We start from the raw sequence: 16,000 nt of genomic DNA, 5'->3' as shown, positions 1-16,000 counted from the left end.
ATGGCATTCATGTTGATGGAGCTTACATATCCACGCTTTTTCTTTTTCCAATTCAGTTCATGCAACTGAAGTGGGTTTGCAAACGAACTTCAAATGAAAGACTTCAGACATGAGCAGTGGTGGTGTCTGTGCATTACCTTCATCATGCCTGCGCAGTCTTTCACATTTAGGAAGCAGACACAGGAACTGGAGCTAACAAAAACTTGCCTATATATTCTCTTTTGATACTACATTCCTGCTTATGGCATTCATTTCCTCGATGACTACCCATTTAGTTTATTATTACTAGTCGTGGGACTCCAGCCGTGGCCATCACAAGTCCCCACATATCGAGCATGGCCGACGCGGTGTCCAAGATAAGTTTGCATGTCCACACCCGTGATTCGGACTGCCACGACACAACACAGTCAGACATATTCAGGAGCTGCGTTTTACGTCATCGTCTTCTGGGCTGAAACCGTAGCCGTAGCGGCGTCTTGGATCGTAGCACGAGTTCAACTGCCAGTTGAAGCTTATCTCGTGCATCCAGAGAGGTCACGTGACACTCTCGTACAATTGTGGCCAGCACAACTTTCATCTCGATCTGTGCCAGCCGCTGGCCTGTGAACAAAACAACGGGATCAGAAAAAGGATGGGAAACGAAAGGGATTGCTAAAAGAACCGTGAGTGACAACGAAACATAGTATCTGGGGAGAACCAATTGGTCATATATCTGTCAGCTATCTATAAAGGAAGGAAGAAAGGAAAAAGAAGGAGACAAAAAGAGAAAGCAGCATTCTTCCTACTTTGTCGGCGACAAGCACCGACGATGCATGTACGAGTAAAATTTAACGCATACACCAACGATTACACCTGGAATCCAGAATGTAAGACCAGCACATATAATCCCACTTGAACAATAACAATAACCCCTTCATTAACCTCTCAACGCTCACACATGGATAGTCATAGTTCTCCTACTTGACGACAACACACACGAATCCTGTCACCGGCTGTGCTGTCTGAGGTTTTCCCCCGAGTTTTCCGAAGACTTTCCAGAAGAATGTCGGCCCAGTTCCCCCTGAAGTCGGCCCAGGATGCATACTAACCCCCCCCCCCCCCACTCCTTCCTGCTGTCCTCTCTCCATCTGTCCACATCTGTACGCCGCTCGTAGTGACAGTTGCTTCGCGGCGCTAACGCGGAATTTAAAAAAAAAAGCATCCTCAGTAGCTTTGGCAGTGCTCTATGCACGCGCAGCGTTGAGGAGTGTAGCTCGTGCCTAGAGCACTAGCGACGCTACTGAGGACATCACTGAGAAATCTCCTCAACGTTTGTGCAAACAGGTACGGTCTTTGCTTCTGGCAAGCCAAGGCCACCCTTTGGAGTGTAGAGGAGATGGTGTTCCTCTACTTGTGTCCTGATCCGCGACGGTGGAATGTCCAAGAGACCACAAGGATCTCTGCTCCCGGGCCTCCTTAACGATGACGAGTACGAGAGAGTACTGGTGCTCAGGCACGCCCGATGCATAGCACAATAACAAATAACTGAACACAACCATGTATCGCTAAAAATATTTCTGCTTTCTTTCATTCGGAGAGCAATGATTTTACGCCAGTCTGACTCGTGGTCTAAAAGTAAAGAAATTGATACCTATGCAGTTTCGCTGTCCAGCTGAGAAAGGCACAAAGGCAAACGGGTGCAGCGATTTCGCGTTCTGAGGCAGGAACCTGTCCGGGTTGAATTTTTCGGGCTCTGGGAACATTGTTCGGTCCTGATGCAAAGCTAGCAAGAACAGCAACACCTCACACCCTGCTGGCACCACACGGCCTTCTGCAATGCAAAGAGAAACGATATGACAAATTATCTTGTGAACTGTCCTCGAATTATCCTGGCTGTATATTTAGGACCAGGGTTTGTAGAAACCCAAATAGTCGAAAGTGTGCTACAGACTCAAAACAAAATTTTCATTATATTTCATACGGGAATCTACAGAATTTTCCTCAGGCCCCTAGACCACAACGCAGTCGGTGCCTATGCCTCGCTGGAAGCTCTATGTTGGAAGAGTGCCTGCTGCTGTCATGAAGAGACGGAAATCGGCCTTAGAAGACCAATGTTGCCAGACGTATGGTTGGATTGAGCCAGTGGCGTAGCCAGACCTCCAAGGTAGGGGGGGCTCGATACGAAAACTCGCCCTACTCCCCCCCCCCGCCGCTGATCCTGGGCGCGACAACATACACATACTCGTGCACGCCGCAAAATGCGGTAAAAAAAAACAGAACGAAAATAATTGATTTGGACGTGCACAATACGATTACATGTATAGGCTGTCATGTCCAATAAGGTGGTGTCACGAGATTGGAAGGATTTTGAAAAGCTCATACTTTGAAAACCATTCAAGAGTGCTGCTTGACGCCATGAACCGTAAGAACTTTCGCGATCGTCACACTGTCACCCCCCCCCATATATATATTATTTTCTCCTCGGATTTGCACGATTTCCGTGGGTCGGTCCGTGGCAGGTAGGGGGGGCTCGAGCCCCCCCTAGCCCCCCCGTGGCTACGCCACTGGATTGAGCACACCATGACATTATAATTTTCAAAACTAGAAATTAACTTTATGATACCTCTGCTTCACATAGAGGAACAATGTTTTTTGAGAACACAAGATGATACACACAAATAATTCGGTAGGATTTTGAATACACGAGATTTAGTCCGTAATGGCACTTTAACTTCCCTATTCTATAAAATGAGGATAGAAAGCTGACCTATCTTGACCTCCTCCGTAATGGTTCGTCCAATCACAGGAACCGGCGGGTAAAGTCGCATACTTTCCTGCAAGGGAGATTGCAGATGAACAAATTAGAAGAGCACAGTCTATCAGTATACACGTACATGTGTTTCATTGCACATGTATTTAGTGAAATATTAGCGAACTTCACATGCATTCTGTGCTTCTGCCACATAGCCAAGAAAATACATATCCGGAACATATCTCCTCTAGCCAGTGTAGGGGATTTTAAATCTGGGATTTGATTTAAATCCACAAGAGAGACTGGCAAATTTGGTTTGGATTTGATTGGCGGCTTCATTATGAACAGGATTTGGATTTGGATTGAATCACACTTTTGCTCAGGGATTTGGATTGAATCACATTTTTGTTTAGAGATTTGGATTGAACCTGGCTTTTTGTCAAAGATTTGGATTCGGATTTGAGTAATTTGCCATGAAATTCAACCTATATACTAGCGCGACCGTGGCGCAACGCTTGCTTCGGCTCTGGCTGCCTCTGCGATATTTTGTTATGTAACGCTGGCAGTAAATCAGTACAGTTCATTATTGAGCAAATAGGCCAATCAGAAGACCTCTGCAACTCTTCATAGGATGGAAGGCTGTTCTTCGGTGGTACTGCCCGAACACTCCAACGACAGTTTTGCACGCTGCTTATTTCAATTTACGGCCTATTGTACTTCATGTGCGGGAAAGAAAAAGACAATCTTTGATCCGCGGATTTGATTTAAATCCGATTTGTTTCCTCAAATCCCCAACACTGCTTCCAGCAGTTCCTATTATGCACGTAAGCTAACAGTGAGCTTCCCATTTTGTTCCGTTTTGAGGAATAGCAAGTCAACCTTATTCGTCTGGCTATTCTTCCTGCGCATGTATGCATGAAAGACACACCCTAATAACGCAGTCTAAATACTGCAGTTCCTTGATGTCCTCCAGCGTCACCGGGCGGTCTGAGCCTTGAAAGACAGATTCCAGTTCCTCGTAAAGTTTCTGCTGAACGTCGGGCGAATGGCCCAGCAGGAAGAGACAGAACGAGATGCCAGACGTCGTCGTGTCGTGACCCTGTAATTTGAAGGTCCGTTAGCGTCATGACATTTTCATCGCTTTGACCACACAGAGACTCTGCAAAAGTTATTGTCTCGTGACCTGTTCCACCATCACGTCTATGAATGCAAACTGTTGGTCCGTCCGCGAAAGTGCTTTCCTGCTGGTCTGCGTGAGGCCAAGTGTTGGCTTTCTGCACTCCAACGACGTTTTTTTTTTTTTTTTTTTTTATAGAGGTGCTAAGCTTTTTTGAGTGTACTTGTGAGAACTGATCTGTCACCAGTTCAGGTCGTCATCCATTGTGCCCATACGTTCCTTTTAGAATCCAACAGTAGTGGGGTGCCCTGTACTAATATTTCCGCATATTTTCATTTCTTCCACTTTTCCATTTCTTTCTGCGCCAGTTGGTCTGTCCCTCCACAGATTTTTCTTTGTTAGCTGCGGCACGTTGTGCAAGAAAATAACATGCGTGCTCTTGTGAAGGAACGGCGGGAGCAACCTACATCCCATCTAGAAACTCTCCACTCCTTCAAAGAGCCTATAACTGAACGAGGCAAGACGACGTCACTTGGTGACGTTTGCAGTCCCGATGAAGTCCCAATGCAGCAGTCCCGATGCAGTAGATAGGAGGGAGGGTTTGCAGGTGACCCGACGTGTCCTGGCACAGCCAAAGCGCCATAGTAGTAGTAGCAGACCAATTTTCTTCGATTGTCACTGAGAGCTTACGACTGCTCCCCGTACATGTCTGATGCCACGTCGGCTCGCTGACGTCATGCAAAGAACCACAAAAAGAACCCGGCAGGGCCGGAGATGACTGCTTTCTTCAGGCGTTTTTCTATATGTGACTGCACAGTGACTAGTGCAGCGTGCAGCATCAATTTTATGCATGGTGGCTCCTGACGAATGAATGGATGAATGAATGAATCCTGCTGGATTAGTGAAACGTTCAAGGATGATATATTGAGGATCGCGTGTTTGTTTGAAAAAACTTTACATAAAAATGGAGTACGCTGTATATGTCTTCTATTACACGTGTCTATGGTCCTCACCGCAAACATGAACGTGTCCACTTCTTCCCTGATATCCTCTAGTGATAGCTTGCCCTGAGTATCTCCATTCTCATCCGAACGAAGATGCATGTCCAACAATATATCCATGAAGCACTGTCGGCCTTTCTTCGGTTCCGTTAGTCCATTCTCGTTCTTCCGCACCGATCTTTCCTTCAGTAGTGCCCTTTTACGTGTTTCAATTGCCTGTAACGAGAAAGATTATGACACGTCCTTTAAAGACCACCAAGAAGTATGCTGGGATTCTCCCAGCATCCCCCCCCCTCCTAATGCCCCCACAACGATCTTGCAACACACACACACAGAAACAAAACATACTGGCCAGAAAAGCTACAAACGGTAGTGCCTTTTTACGTGTTTTAATCGCCTGTAATGAGAAAGATTATGATGTACCAGAAAGGCAGCAGATATGCCGTACCACCCCCGTACGGGGCCTCTACCTGAGGAAATACTGATGCACAGCAGTGGACCACCACATAGTGGTTTCCCGATGTACCATTCCCGTAAACGTGCACAGCCGATAGGCAGTTTCAGTAGATCGGGAGCGCTCTCGGAAAACGATGCAATAGAGGAAGCTGGGGGGACCTAAGACCAGCAATGTGCTGGCAGCCCCTTCGCAAGAGTAACGCGACTAGCTTGTCTCGTTTGGAATCGCTATCCTTATCTCGGAATCGTTAGCTTCCGATCTACTAACACTGCCCGTTGACTCTTGGGATCACTTGGTAACGTGATCTCAAGGCGCTGCGGATTCAATTCTGAGAACTGTTGTACCTGAAGAGAGAACTTTCGTATAGAGGCCGTATTGCGCCGTTCCCGGCGTCCTTGGCTGGTGCACCAGAAATAGAACCACGGGTTCCATAGCCATGGGCGCACAAACCGCTGCGTGAAGGACTCGCTGACTCTAAACAGAAGATTCGCGTGTTAGAGAGGTGCGACGTGCAGTACAGTTTCCTTTGCTCAACACTCAACGGTAGTTTTTGTTTTTCATTGCTCGATGAAGCGCTTTCCATTGACTCTACATTGCACAAGGTGCTGCAGGCATTGTACGACATAAAAGACTTCACTGTTCAATACGCAAAGATCGACTCCAGGGTTTGTCATTTGTTTTTCCGATACTCGACCTTAGATCCAAGGAAATTGAAAGCATCTGTAGTAGATGTAGCGAAACGCGAGACATTCGTGTCTACGAGTATATATAACCCAACGCTTTCTACGCCAGATACGACAAACTTAGTAACTTTTACTGGTAGTATAGTACGACAATTTTTATGCTTAGTTCTCCAAGCGTATGAGCGAAACCAACTTTCTTTGCTCCCACATATTGAGATGCAGCCAAGAACCGAGTTAAATTCTGGTCTGATCGGTCCACGTGATCCATTAAAAGCTGTAAAAGCCAGCACCTTCTAAGCCCCCAGCAATGAGGAGTGTTTATCCCTTTTAATTGATCACACAAGAACCCTAGTAAAGTAGGGAACATTCACGCGCATTCGTTGCTGCTATAGCTATACTGACAAAGACAGCAGTACTTACTCAACTACCGCTTTCACGTAGCGTCTCGAACCTGGCAGCGTCTCAATGTCCACTCCCATGGCGGCTTCTGTACTTGCGCAAAAGGACGACGAAGAGAGACATATCAATACATCGCCTCACACACGGACGGCGCACTTGGCAGTGCTAGTAGATGACTGACCACAAATCACGCGCAATGAACAGCGCTGCACCTGAGGTACCAGATCGTTGACTAGTCCTTCCTCGGTGGATAACTGACTCAGTGTAGCTGTGAGACCCTTGGCCACTGCGTTGATAGGGCCGAGCGCATCTTCCATGATGCGAAAGTGAAATGCGGGTGTGATCAGACGACGTCGTGGCTTCCAGATGCGTCCAGGACTGCAGCGGGACAACAATATCGTAAATGTCCAGGACATCGGCATATTGTAGACACCTCATTACACAGTCTTGTATCTCGCTAAAAGATCGTTCATTACCAGGGACAGACATTACCGGTGAGGTCTAGTAAACGCTTTACTGGTAATGTTCCCGGTGAACCGCCTGGTACGGTATGCACTGCCCTGAAGAGAAGTCTTGTGAGCCACCCATGTGGGGCGGTCTGAGATTTTTGTTCGGCAATATTTTTGTCTCGGTCTATCCCAATTTGTTGCAGTTGCAGGCTACATGTTGCCTAATAATACGGCCAAGTGACGATGTAGCCATGTGCAACCTCTCGTCTATACCTCCACCATATGCAGCCAGGATATTGAATGACGTTCTAGTTGGATCATAAGAGGAATGAAGAGTTACCTCATAATCAGACCGTTGCCCATCCACTCTTTCAGGAGGCTGTAGACGTAGGTCTTGTCCATATTTTTGGATTGCGACAGTACAGTCTGTAAAAATAGCACGTTGTACTGGATCGCCTCAGAACGAACGACAACCCTTTGTGTTGGCACGCATGTGCCACGTGTAAACCAACGACACATAGTACACTGAATCAGATACACTGCACGCTGGAAAACTGCGAAATATGACGAATAGTGTTTGTACCCGTTTTCAGTTCAGGTGGGCGTCAAAAGAGTATCCTGTCGGAATGACAGTGGTACATTTTATGTGTGGACAGTCAACGACATAAAAGTGTCGTTTGCTTCAACCAGTCACCACAGATGATTTCAAACTGGCATTCCATGGCTACCAGTGGCTTCCCATTCGGCTGATAGCGACTCGCCTCCATAGCTATACGGCCAAATTTAATATCTAAGAGCTTTTCGGACGAAAAAATTAGCCGGGTAGATTGTCGGCCGATGCCGAACATAGTGGTATCGGAGAATGAGTGGACATCGTGACGTAGCCTATCCCCCTGACATGTGACTCGTGACGTAGAAGAGCTGAGGAGAACGAAGAAAGGCACGGGGACTTTTCGACGTCACGCTAGGATCGTGTCGGCCGTCTGTGGCTGCTTTCTCCGAGTGTTTTTGTAAATTTGATCGCACAGTGGCAATACACCGCACAGCGAAAATATTTTGCGTGGTGACTCCTGGTGCACAGTTTGACAGATATAAGACAGGGTTTCGAGCGACGTTAAATTGCTCCTTTAAAGCAACACAAAAACATTCATTAGTTCAGGGAATACAAGTATATGGACAAATTTACCTGCACACCTTCAGGCGAATAGACGTAGATATGCGGCTTCGGGCCGATATAGATGTTGAAGACCTTCTCCTCGCGGTACGTCCGAGATAGGCCGTAAAAAAGGTTCATCATTCCTGTGGGAACATACGTCGTTGTGAATAAGACCCAACACGAACTCCCAGTAAAGAAGCACGCCAATTATATTTATCTATATTTCGAAGCATTGATCACGAAATGAACTGGACAATGGTCGACGCAGAGCATATACTGTAATATGAAAGGAATTGCCTCAGGACGAGAGCCGCCGATATTTCGAACAGTTCGAACTGTTATTTCGAACTGTTCGAAGTATCGGTGGCTCTCGTCCTGATACAGTTCCTGTCATACTTCCCTACCGGTTCGCTGGATTTCTACCCGTCTTCATATTCTGTAATGGTGTTTTTTATTTATTTATTTTTCGCGCGGAACGATTTTTTCGCGTTATTCGCGAGCGCCGAAAATTCGCGAATTTAAGTACCCGACGTCACCGATAACATGAGCTTGCGTTGTTCGCGAATTGAAGTTCCCGCGTCAACAATGGCCTCCACCAAGACGCGAAAATATGTTCCACGCGAAATCAACGACTTTTACAGTATACAAGTTTGCCAAATATTGTCATCATTTGGTACGCTGCTCTGTGTCAAGCACGCCCCTGAACTTCCGAATGAATCCGCGCGCGCAAGGAGCACCGGGATTTCCTGGAATCGTCTAGTCAAGTGTCTCGCAGTTTGCTAAATATTGTTTCGCTAGGGAGGTACCATAAAAATTAGCCTCTATATAGTTGTGACTTTTGAGTAGTATATGACGTCACATTGCGTTCGCAGTCTGCCACCCTTCTGGCAACATTGCTCCTCCAAGGTCGGTTTCGGTCTCGTCGTCATCACAGCTGCTGCAGTCTACGATTATAGGATCGGCATAGCGGCTCCAACTGGATATTATACCGACAGCGAGAGTACTGTCACCTTTTCTCATTTACATGAGCACACTTGCACTGGCTCTCTTCCAGGAATTTTCCTCTGCAGACGATTCACTTCTGACACTGCCGTTATACCCACGATGACACGGTGATGGAATTAGCGCCATTTACATAATCGCCGTTCCGTTATATCCGGATTATCCTCATCTACGCCCCCGCTTGAGGAAAGCCGCAGTACATCCTGTATGGTGCACTGGTATGTATATGCGCTGGGTTAAAATGCATTTCGAACAGGCAGGTCTCTCGTACGGCGTACAGCGCACTTACCCACGTTGAAATCCAACTCGGGATGAGACGTACAAAACCGGTATATCGTCCAACAGAACGTGAGAGGTCCGCCGGGGCCGGGAAACGCACGTAAAATCCTCCATGTACGGAACCACCTGAGACATGACAACACTAACGGCGTGAGGAGGGACACCAGTAACAGCCACGACGCTAGGGACCACAGTGAGATGTCTTTGAGGCGTTGAGAAGACTCCGAAGACAGCCAGGGCGTCGTCTGTCCCCAAGCACCCGCGGACGACGCCATTACGACGGGCAGGTGTGACCTTGATTCTGAAATGGGCTACCGCTTCGTGGTCATGCAACTGCAACAACGCGGAAAAGAAGCATATAATGGGCTCCGTTCGATATTTACGTTGTTAGGGGCTTCCTGGGAAAGGTGATTGTGGTGGGCGTACCTCGAAGTGAAGTGATCGAAATCCCCGTTGCAAAATAAACTACTGTAAATAAATGTCATCTGATTATAAGATGTATACAGTCGCGCGCGGAAAACTGCCATCGCCGAACTTAGACTACCCGGGACATACGGAATGCAAATACCGAACTTGGACTAGCCTGATAAGAAATTAACCAACATATATGTGCTGCTCCGTAGTGTCCTCCCTGTTAAGCCTACGGCCGCTATAATGTGGCTTTCGTTCGCTAAAACGAATTGGACAGGCATCGAAAGCCCGTGAATTTCAGTGGTTAAGTAGTGATGTCGTGTTTTTAAACATGGCATATCATATTACAATATAAGAATGAAAAAAAAAAGTTTGAAAAAGCGGTTTTACGCTGGTCTCATCCTAAGTTGGCAATATGTTATATATGCATAATGTAAAACCCCCGAGACCAGGGAACACGAAAGGACAGACACAAACACGAAGTCTCAAAAGTCTTTCTGGAAGTCTTTCGTGTTCCCTAGTCTCGGGGTTTTACATTATGCATCATCTTCACCAGCTCGCTTGCTTCCTAGCCATTTTTTTCATGTTATAGATGGTTACCACCTATAGGTCAACATGGCGTCTGATAGTGTAAAAGGGTGGTAAAAGGAATTACCGTATATCCAAACTGCTACAAAAGGGCTACAAAAATTGCTACAAAGAGCTAACGAGAGGCGGGGCACTCGTCGAGAAGGGCACGTGATAAAACACGTGCACGGCGCTCTTCACGCGATACGTGAAGGGCGTGGGATAAGTCACGCTCAATGTGTCACGTGCCCATCTTTTTGAATTTCCCGCCCGGGCAACGAGCTATACAGTGAAGTTCTGTTTTGAGCGGTTTTGAGAGTGAGGTAGCAGGCACAACATATGCGACAACTATTACATCCTAAAACGTGTAACTGCTCCACCCTTTTTCTCTAAGAGTGTACGAAGCCATCGGGGTCATTATTACGATTACGTCATAACAGCTCCATATGTATCGTTGCCGGTATGTGGCCAAAGCTGAAATATCAAAGACCAGCCCCCCTCACCCCTATGTACAGGAGATAGTACACAGGCTGTTTTTGCAAAGTGTTTACAAGTGTCGCTGCACTCCGTAAGATGTCAAATAACCGAATTACAACAATATACTTCGCCAACATTTTCCCTAAACATTGGCCTTTCTTATTTTGGTTTCATAGAATGTCAAGCTTGCCCGACAAAGTTACCACGTTAGACAAATCAGGAGGTTAGGAGGTTATTCATGAAACAAGGGAAAGGGTGCAGGCAGACATGTACAAGAACTCAAAAAAGTATTCAAGATAACATTATGAATACTAACATTAGAATACAATTAATATAGAGTATAAATACATGAAAATTAATGTAATTAAGATGGAGCACAAAATACTTCAAAAAGTATTTGAAATATAATTAAGATGCTCGAGTTCTTCTCGCAAATAATGCAGTCTTGCGTTTTAGCTGTACACTTTATTTACATTTTATTTGCAGAAGGGTTCTTATGGGCGACCAGACACGAATGGAATTAATGCACGCGGAATGATTTTCCATTTGCCCTTGAACGCAAAAAGCCGGTCAACGCCGGTCAAACTGGTCAACGCGGCATGTCGCCGCTATGCCACATGAATCACCTAGACCCTGCGCACTACGCAAGCCGCCAAGCGAAGTTCTAGCAGGTCCCTGCTCGACGATGTCAGAATTCGTCGTCACGGCGTTAGGACACACTTAATAGAACCCTCACTCGCCAAGGATTAGTACACAGGGGGCAATATCTCTAGATGAAGACTTCCAAGCAGGGCCAATGTCCGGGTCAAGTCCGAGGGACACAGGAAATTTCCCCTTGAACAAGTAAGATAATGGAAAGACGAGACCCAGTAAGTTTGAGAGGGAGATCCAAAATATGTAATTGGAGTATTGAGTAGAAAATACCATAAAATGCATTTGAAATAGAGTACAAATGCACAACACAAAAAGTATTGAGTAGAGTACCAAAATAGCGCAAATTGTATTTTAAATACAATACTCCGAATACGTGCAAGTCTGGGTGCAGGCAAGGTGGTGTAAGATCCACGGACAGTGGCGGATAGAGTGGGAGGGGGCGATCGCACCCCGCTACCCCCCCCCCCCCAAAAAAAAAACAACAAGAGCTGAGGGTCTGAATCCGCCACTGTCCACGGGTTCCGTGTAAGTAGGCGTAGAAACACTGCAAAGTAACTGCAAAGACACTATTTTTACGTTACATTCCCTTTTTAGAAAGCTTTCGCGCAGTGTTAGCGCTTAATTACTGAGCAGATAAATGTGGGAGTCATCGTCCCTGGCCAACATACCTTGTGGATGCCCAGGATTGAATGGCTAACTTGTTGGCACGCGTCTTTTCTATGGGCTATTATCGACGATGCAAAGTGCAAGTTAGGAACGAAAGCCTGAATGAAAAAGATACGACGCTTGCACGAGGCGACACGATGAGACGACACCTTCTGAAGTGACTCCCAGTGACAATGCAGTCGCTGCAGTGTCCTTGGACCTTTGGGACGACAGGCGTCATGTCTATGAACGATTAAATTAGAGGAAATACGACAGCTGTAGCACACTACAGCCCCCAAGTGCAGTATGTATCCTATTCAGCAGAAGCATTGGTGGAAGCTGCGCAGACTTGTGCCTATCCTGAGTACGTACTCAAAATACAGTATTTTAAATACTGGTTCCGGTATGTTGGTACCCTACTCAATACTTTTAGCGACAAGTCTTTTTAAAGTATGTAAAATACTTTTTTTTTTTTTTTTCAGTATTTGCTGCTCAATGCTCAGACTACTTTCCTTCCTCGACAAGCCGTATCCAACGCACTCCCCGCCGTGTCCACTCGAACATCCCTAATTTCTCTCTCTCTTGTTCTTTTTTTCCTTTGTAATTTGCGCATTTGTCATTTATCCTCCTGCGCAGTAGGCTTGGTCAAATGCTTGACCTTGTTTGTCAATAACCCGGGCACTTCGTCAGCAAACGCTTCCTATTTATATTGCAAGGTGAATCCCCAGTAGATTAGGTACAAGAAAATCCCGAAGTTGAAAGGCCCAAGCTGATACACAGGAGGAATTATGAAGTTTTGGGTCAGAACATATCACCAAAGTTTACTTGAGTTCTCCAAAGTTCACCAAACATTACTTGACATCGAGACCTTGCAAATAAAGGAAAACGGCCTGGGGCGGCTGCCCCTCTTGCACTCCCCTCTGAATCGGTGTCACACGGATGTCCGTGCAGTCCTTGCATGTAACGACACCCGCGCACACTGCTAATCCACGCTTCTAACTACAGTCTACGCTCGTTATTATGACACTCGTTAATATGACATCCTCACGTTGTGACCGTTTTTCTAGGGAACCGTTTCTTCCCCATAGCAGCACCATGTATTTCTCCCTCGTTATTATGACAACTCGTTAATACGACTATGATCGAACTTCTGAGAACGGATCGGGTAGAGCACGCGTGTACTCTCCCCCCGTTATTATGACCACCGACTGTTGACCACTAAAACCGACTCCCGGTTCTCCACCTCCAGTCTATACTTGACTTCCGGTTCGACACTTTCAGTTACTATATGTAAGTCCATGTAATTTAATAAGCCTCAATTGCTTTCAATTACGTTTTAATTACCGAAGGTAACCGCAGGTTCCCTGAGGTAATCTTGAATTTCTTTTAATTCGCTTTAATTACGTTTACTTGCTTTAATTACTCCAAATTTCCCTTTAATTGACTTAATCACCTCCGGTAACCTGCAGATACCTTCGGTAATCTTTAATTTCATTTAATCTTTCTCTTAATTACACATAACTTACATTCATTACCTTTAAACTCAACTTTGTTGCTTTAAGTGGCTTTAATTACCCCTAATTACCTTTAATTACTCTTGCCTCTTACTCTCAATTACCTTCAACTACTTCAATGTCATATCATTTACCTTAATTTATTTACCCTCGTATTCCTCGTATTTCCCCTTTACTTCTCCACTTCCCGCTGTCTTCGTTGTTTGCGTTCAAACTGCTCCTGTGGTAGTCCTCGTCTTTTTGCCTTCTCGTCTGTCCGCACATCGACGCCGCCGTTTGTCCGTATGAGCCTTCTAACGCTCACGCATTAAAACGGCGTGTGTAGCGCATTCCCTCGCGGCCTATGTTTTGACTTAGTGATATACTCGGTATGGGTGCACTTGCTGAGAGGTTCAAGGTTTGAGGGGTGTAACTTCGACGAGAGACAGGATTGATTACGCTATCTGTTCTAGCCATTGTACTGATAAATTCATATGATTCGCAGGCATCTATTCCCGGATGAATACTGAATTGCTCGGGTACCTTCGGGTACAATCGAACTCAATGGCAATGACCACTCATAGATAGTTCACAGATAGTATTTGTCCCAACATGCTTGAGCGAAGCGCTGCAGGCTTACGATTTGCGAGAGAGAAGGCCATGGCTAGGGGTTCCTCTATAGCAGGGGCCTCAAACTTAAAGCGAGTCGTGGGCCGTGGACAGTGGCGTAGCTACGGGGGGGGGGGGGGGAACCTTCTATACCTACCACGGGCCGACCCACGCAAATCGTGCAAATGCGGCGAGGCAAAATATATATAGAAGGGGGGAGGGAGAGGCAGGGAGATCCAGTATCAGTCAACCGTTGTCATATCATAGGTGAAGCTAAAGGATGCTTCAGTGCTTACGTTAAAACACCATCCATGATCTTTCGTATAGGTCATAACTTTCTTCTATGCCAAGGTATGATGCGTTCAGGGGCTGACATTCTTTATCAAAGGTGTCGTAGTCCAGATCGTACACTACGACACACTTGAGTTTCTCAGACTCTTAGCAGTAGGTCACACCGCTCTCGGCTGCAAATTGCAGCCCCTTGTTGTCCGCAACATATTCAACGCATATCTTAAACGGAGTTTGAACGTAACGCTGCAATGAAACGCCGCACATATCGTTCACAGCCACCCGACCCAGAATTCCAGTACGCTTTGATGCTCACAACGTCTGGCAGGAATGTCGCATGTGGAATTGTAAAATGGCTAGTTAAACATCGTGTCTAACAATGGAGCGAGACTGTAGAGCTGGTAAAGGTTATGTCCAACCTATCCCACATACCGGGGAACATCACCGTTGCAATAATCGAGCGACCCGGCTGTGAGTTTATGCTGAATATTGTTCGCAATGCGCCACGGGTTTGGACAGAGTGTCGTGGTCCTCTTGGCTCCCGCACTCGTCTCCCGGATAGTTCCAGTCTATATCGATTCCGTCCAAGTGGTGGTCCAGCGCATGATCGAGGACGTATAGGCAGCGAAACGAGACATGAGCCCAGTAGCCTTCCGAGCATCGAAAAATGTATGCTGTCCTGCGTGTACCCACAAACAGTCATCAGGATTTTAGGGTCACTAAGTATGGGACCGCGAAGTTTGCGCAATGCGTATTTTTTGTCGAACTCGGGCGCCCTGCTGACGATTCTTCTATGCTTGATCCCCATGGGCCAGTAGATGACATAGTTGCAGATCACCGGGAATGTTAAGGGGTGAGAACTTGAAATAGTGGTGGTGGTCGCAGAAATTATTGTAGATGCGGAATACAGTAAGATTGTTTATTGTAAATCCGGGACATCGGACCAGCAGGCAAAGCAGCGAGGGCTTGGAAATCCGGTATGTTTATCACCTCTTCGCAGTGCTGAGGGACGATAACTGTAGCAGAAGCGGCTGTGGTAGACGTTGACGAAGACCCGACTGTGAACGTTGGCGAGGGCTGCAGAGCGGCTGACGTGTTTGCGTCGACCCTTGAACTCGACGTGTACTGGTTTCGACATGAACTGCAGGATAACGAGCCCTAGAGGAAGTACTAACCAGATGCATATGGATGCAGTTAGGATCCAGCATCGAGTGACGCTCTTGCTGACTCCCTCTGGCTCTTCGTAGATTTCTTCTGGCTTTGTCAGAGTTGTTGATTGAATAAATCGGTGGTGACGGCGGCGGTTCTTCTTTGATCTCTTTGTGGACCTCGGCGCCGGAGTGTCCTACTGGCAGCTCAGGTATGAGTTCCGCGACTTCTTCCATCGGGAGTGTAGTGACTGCAGTGTGCTCAAGTCTGATTAGACCGTGGGCTGTTCCGTGGTGCGCACGCGGATTGGGCTGGTTGCCTTCCTCTTCTTCTTAACACACGCAGTGGCTATCCCTAGGAGCAACCGGATTCGAACCCGATACTGGCGCCGGCTGTGCTGTCTGGGTGTTTTCCCTGGGTATTCCTTAAACGC

The 16,000-nt window shown here is 46.6% G+C and overlaps 1 protein-coding gene and 1 long non-coding RNA gene across 5 annotated transcripts; both read right to left on the bottom strand.

Annotated features, from left to right (window-relative positions):
- Window positions 1-193: 193 nt before the first annotated feature.
- Window positions 194-12,171, bottom strand: LOC135368738 (cytochrome P450 4C1-like). 4 transcript variants are annotated; one of them, XM_064602222.1, is made up of 12 exons: window positions 12,052-12,171; window positions 9,285-9,607; window positions 8,024-8,136; window positions 7,178-7,263; window positions 6,570-6,766; window positions 6,410-6,476; window positions 5,651-5,780; window positions 4,862-5,065; window positions 3,660-3,830; window positions 2,747-2,813; window positions 1,631-1,810; window positions 194-600 (listed from the first exon to the last, which is right to left on the bottom strand). In XM_064602222.1, exons 2-12 carry the CDS (start codon window positions 9,547-9,549, stop codon window positions 437-439), a joined length of 1,644 nt encoding a protein of 547 aa, XP_064458292.1. In that variant the 5' UTR covers window positions 9,550-9,607; window positions 12,052-12,171; the 3' UTR covers window positions 194-436. The 4 variants fall into 4 exon arrangements, with proteins under 4 accessions (XP_064458292.1, XP_064458295.1, XP_064458294.1 ...); XM_064602225.1 differs by having other exon boundaries at window positions 9,285-9,575; XM_064602224.1 differs by lacking the exon at window positions 12,052-12,171 and adding an exon at window positions 9,658-10,184 and having other exon boundaries at window positions 9,285-9,575.
- Window positions 12,172-15,323: 3,152 nt separating this feature from the next.
- LOC135367923 (uncharacterized) lies at window positions 15,324-15,967 on the bottom strand. The gene is made up of 2 exons (XR_010414584.1): window positions 15,594-15,967; window positions 15,324-15,526 (listed from the first exon to the last, which is right to left on the bottom strand). It is a non-coding gene; the product is annotated as an uncharacterized LOC135367923 (long non-coding RNA).
- Between the last annotated feature and the right edge of the window lie 33 nt (window positions 15,968-16,000).

Source organism: Ornithodoros turicata, chromosome 9 (assembly GCF_037126465.1).
Source record: "Ornithodoros turicata isolate Travis chromosome 9, ASM3712646v1, whole genome shotgun sequence".
NCBI lineage: Eukaryota > Metazoa > Arthropoda > Arachnida > Ixodida > Argasidae > Ornithodoros > Ornithodoros turicata.
Note: the sequence above shows the minus strand (reverse complement) of the source record. Positions and strands in the feature narration are given on the sequence as shown.

Coding starts and splice junctions, on each gene's coding strand:
- LOC135368738 (XM_064602222.1), bottom strand. CDS start 9,549: ATGGCGTCGTCCGCGGGTGCTTGGGGACAGACGACGCCCTGGCTGTCT. Junction 6,767..7,177: donor GGCAACGGTCTGATTATGAG/GTAACTCTTCAT, acceptor GTCCCGCTGCAG/TCCTGGACGCATCTGGAAGC. Junction 5,781..6,409: donor TACGTGAAAGCGGTAGTTGA/GTAAGTACTGCT, acceptor TCTTCTGTTTAG/AGTCAGCGAGTCCTTCACGC.